This window comes from Benincasa hispida, chromosome 4 (genome assembly GCF_027475165.1).
Source record: "Benincasa hispida cultivar pf3 chromosome 4, pf3_genome.v1.1, whole genome shotgun sequence".
NCBI lineage: Eukaryota > Viridiplantae > Streptophyta > Magnoliopsida > Cucurbitales > Cucurbitaceae > Benincasa > Benincasa hispida.
In genome coordinates this window covers 38,597,319-38,601,380 of record NC_143481.1, presented here as the reverse complement: position 1 = coordinate 38,601,380, position 4,062 = coordinate 38,597,319, and the positions used below count along the sequence as shown (strand labels likewise).

The following is a 4,062-nucleotide window of genomic DNA, read 5'->3' as shown; positions in this document are numbered from 1 at the left end:
ATAAATGGACTTTTTTAAGCTTGAAAACTTTTTGATGTTGACCCTGTTCAATGAACCCTTCTGATTGAGACATATAAATACTTTCATCAAGATGACCTTTCAAAAAGACTGTCTTGATATCCATTTTCCATATTTAGTAATCATAAAAAGTAGCAATAGATCAAAGTATTCTAATATATTTAATCAAGGCAATAGGAGAGAAGGTTTCTTCATAGTTTATCCCCTCACTTTGGGTAAAACCTTTTGGCATGATTATGGCTTTACATGTTTGCACCTTACCAGTTTGGTCTCATTTTCTCTTGTAGAACCACTTGCAACCAATAGTATCCCATTTCGTTGATCTACAAGTTCTCAGATTGAGTTGAAGTACATAGCCTCCATTTCAAGTTCCATGGCTTTTATCCATTGGTATCTATCTACATCTCTCATTGTCTATTTAAAGGTCAATGGATCCTCTATGCCATTATCAGGTATGATGACCTGAATTTCTGATAAACCCATGCATTGGTCAGGCTGTTGAACAACCCTTCTACTACGTCGAGGCATTCTCAATTCGTGAAAAGGATATGACGGTCCAACAACTTTTGTTGAAGGACCAACTTGATTAACAACTTTTGTTGATTTATTTATAGATTCTTTGGACATCTCATTTAATACCAATTTACTGCGAGGTTGATGATTTCTTATGTGGTCTTCCTCTAAGAATGTAGAATTTGTTGATACAAATACTTTGTCTTCTTAAGGATCATAAAATAGACTACCTTTTGTTTCTTTAGGGTATCTTACAAATAGGCATACTTTTTAACGTCGTTCCAATTTTGTAGGATTTTGCACCAACACATGTGTCGGGCATCCCCAGATTATGATGTGACATATCTCCGTAGCTCGTAAGATGTTTCTCAAACACTTTTTGAAGGAACCATGTTCAAAATGTATACGACAGCTTGCACTGCATACCCCCAAAAGGATTGAGGTAACTGGGCATAACTCATTATTGAACGAACTATGTCTAACAAGGTTGGATTTCTCCTTTTTGCTACACCGTTTTGTTGTGATGTACTAGGTGCAGTGAGTTGGGATTGAATTCCATGTTCTACTAAATAGTTTTGGAATTGTAAAACCATATACTCGCCACCTCGATCTGATCGAAGGGTTTTGATCTTTTTACCTAATAAGTTTTAACTTCTATTTTATACTCTTTGAACTTTTCAAGAGTTTCAAACTTTTGATGCATAAGGTAAATATAAGCATATCTAGAATAATCATCAATAAAACTGATAAAATATTTAGATCCTCCTTGAACTTTAACATTCATCGGACCACAAAGAACTGAATGTATAAGTTCTAGAGGTACTTTAGCTCTAAGACTTTTTCCTGAAAAAGATCTTTTAGTCATTTTTCCCTAAGGACATGATTCACATGGATGTAAAGATTTGTCTTCTAACTAATTTAGATGTCCATTCTTTACTAATCTCTCTATCCTGTTGAGATTTATGTGATCAAGTCTTAAGTGCCAAAGATAGGTGTTAGGAGAAATCTTTCGTTTCTTATTTTGAGTTTCAACTGTTTTAACACATCTCTATATTTAAAATAGATTTTGCAGAACATATTTGAACACATACAAGTTTGAACATATTAAGTTAGTTTTAACACATACAAGTTTTTTTTTTCCAAGTTTAGCAGAACATATTTGAACACTTCTTGAACTAATGAACACTTCATTTATATCAAAAGTAACTTTGTACATATGTTCTAATAAACAGGAAACAGAGATTAAGTTCCCTTTCATCTGAGATTAAGTTCCCTTTCATCTAAGGTACATAATATACATTTTCTAACAAAATGTAAGATTCTCCAAAAGATAACTTGATATCTCCCATTGCTTCAACTGAAATAACTTCATCTGTTCCCACTTTGAAAGTCATCTCATTTTCCATTAGCTGCCTCTAGGAACTAGTTTCCTAAATGAAAGTATAAATATGATTAACAGTGCTTGAATCTAGTATCCATGTCAAATGAGAGCTTTCCACTAAACATGTTTCTTTTACAAGTAAATTAGATTAACCTTGGTTTGCCTTTTCAGCTTTCTTCTCTACAAGATATTTTGGGCAATTACATTTCCAATACCCATCTTCGTTACAAAGGAAACATTCTTTCTGCAACTTTTGTCTCGCTCTTTTTAGTAGGAGCTTTCTTCTTCCTTTTCCCTTCTTTTTCATTTGGATACTTTTATCCTTGGAAGGACTAGACTTCTTGTCTGAAGGTTTTGTACCCGATGTAGATCCCTTCAGAAATTTCTTTCTGGTAACAACATTTGCTTCCCTTTCTTTATTTTTCATTAAAGATTGAAAAGTCTTGAGTTCATTTAAGAGAGTTGTAAAATTGTAATTAATCTTATTCATTACAGCATTAGTGCAAAAATTTAAGAAGATCTTTGGAAGAGATTCCATGATCATACTAATTTGACTTTTCCCATCTAAGACAGCATCATTTGCTTCCGCAACATTAAAGTGGACCACCATGTTCAAGACGTGTTCTCTAATAGAGGTCCCTTCCTTCACGCGGAAATTGTAGATGCATTTTATAGCATCATGTTGTATTGGTGAGGAAGGCTGTCCAAACATCCCTTGTAACAACTCCATGATGTCTTTAGCAGTGATCATGGTTTCATGCTTTTCAATAAGCACATCAGATATGCTTGCTGATGTGTTATTTTATGCGATGATTTTATGAAATGAATTGCGGTGATGGGAATGCGTTGTGCAACAAGTTTTCTCAGCAAAATCCAAGTATAAATCCTACTGAGTTTCCTGGTAATTCAAGGGACGAACTCAGGGACTAAGGAAAACGGTATGTGGTGATAATTTTTAAGAAGACTTTGTGGTAACCAATAATCAAAGAGTTGTTTTTGGGTTGTTGTATGCAGTAATAAAAGTATGCGGCGGAATTAAGAAAAGAATTGATAATATGAAAGATGTTATAAATATGCGGGGAACGGGTTGAGAAGGAGTTCAGTTAACACTTCCGAGGATGCATTCATGTTATGCGATCATGCAACACACATATAATAACAAATTATCTCTGAAAGCAAGTGCTACAACTTCTAGTTCTAGAACGCATGCGATATAGGCGATAAGTCTATAGGACCTACACATAAGCCTCTATTCTTATTTATGGGATGACAAATGACACACACATAAACAAGGCGACCACATAATATCATAATCTATGTCTAGGGTGCATGCAATGCATATTGGAAAATAGAGCTTATCTCTAAGTCCCTATCTCTTGCTTATGCATATCCAATCTTGCTCTCTCGAGTCTACATTCTAACCTAACTTTCTCAAGTCTTAGGTTCTTTCTTTAGACTCTCTCTCGAGTAGCTCTAAAGGGGTGTTGGGCGTAACATAAGACAAGATAACCGCATGCAATGAAGATCCTAGTTCATGTTAGCTTAGTTCTTCTCAACCCATTCGATAGATTTAGCTACTCATGCGTGCTTTTAAGAGAGTGAACAGATGTAGATAAGCAAGTTCCATTTTATAGATATAGAGTTGAAATACAAAATAACAATGCGAAATGAGAATAAAGAGCCTGGTAGCAATCTCTTCCTTCCCAAGGCTTTTTACACTGTTCTTCTCTACTCTGTTCAAAAGATAGTCTTGCTCTCACGAGTGTCGGCCCTCTCTCCGCTTTTCCACGCCTCTGGGTCTTCTTTCGAACTGACCAGAGAGATCTTCTGGCATCTCTTCCTTTCTCTTGCTCCGCCTTTGAAGTAAAAGAAAAACTATGAACAAAGCTACTTCTATCTAAGGGAAAATTATCTAACTGTCCGAACTCCTTCACTGAAGGTTGCCTTTGGTATTTATAGAGTTTCGGGGTGAAAGGCTGCTTTTCTCTTATGATTGCACTGATGGGATGACATTAATTCTCTATTTTATGCATCGAATATTTTTCCCCGAAAAGTTGAGTGTACTTGCTACAGTAGTTCGTCAGTGGCTTGTCAACTTAATTCGAATCGACCATCATTAGCTTTCTGCCCCATCATGATTTATTATGCTT

General features: G+C 35.4%; 1 protein-coding gene across 1 annotated transcript; it reads right to left on the bottom strand.

The window, feature by feature from the left end:
* Positions 1-2,060: 2,060 nt before the first annotated feature.
* LOC150036686 (uncharacterized) lies at positions 2,061-2,663 on the bottom strand. The gene has a single exon (XM_090313211.1). It carries the CDS (start codon positions 2,661-2,663, stop codon positions 2,061-2,063), a length of 603 nt encoding a protein of 200 aa, XP_090169337.1.
* Between the last annotated feature and the right edge of the window lie 1,399 nt (positions 2,664-4,062).

Bases quoted from the DNA above. Each gene is read 5' to 3' on its own strand.
- LOC150036686 (XM_090313211.1), bottom strand. From the start codon at position 2,663: ATGATCACTGCTAAAGACATCATGGAGTTGTTACAAGGGATGTTTGGA.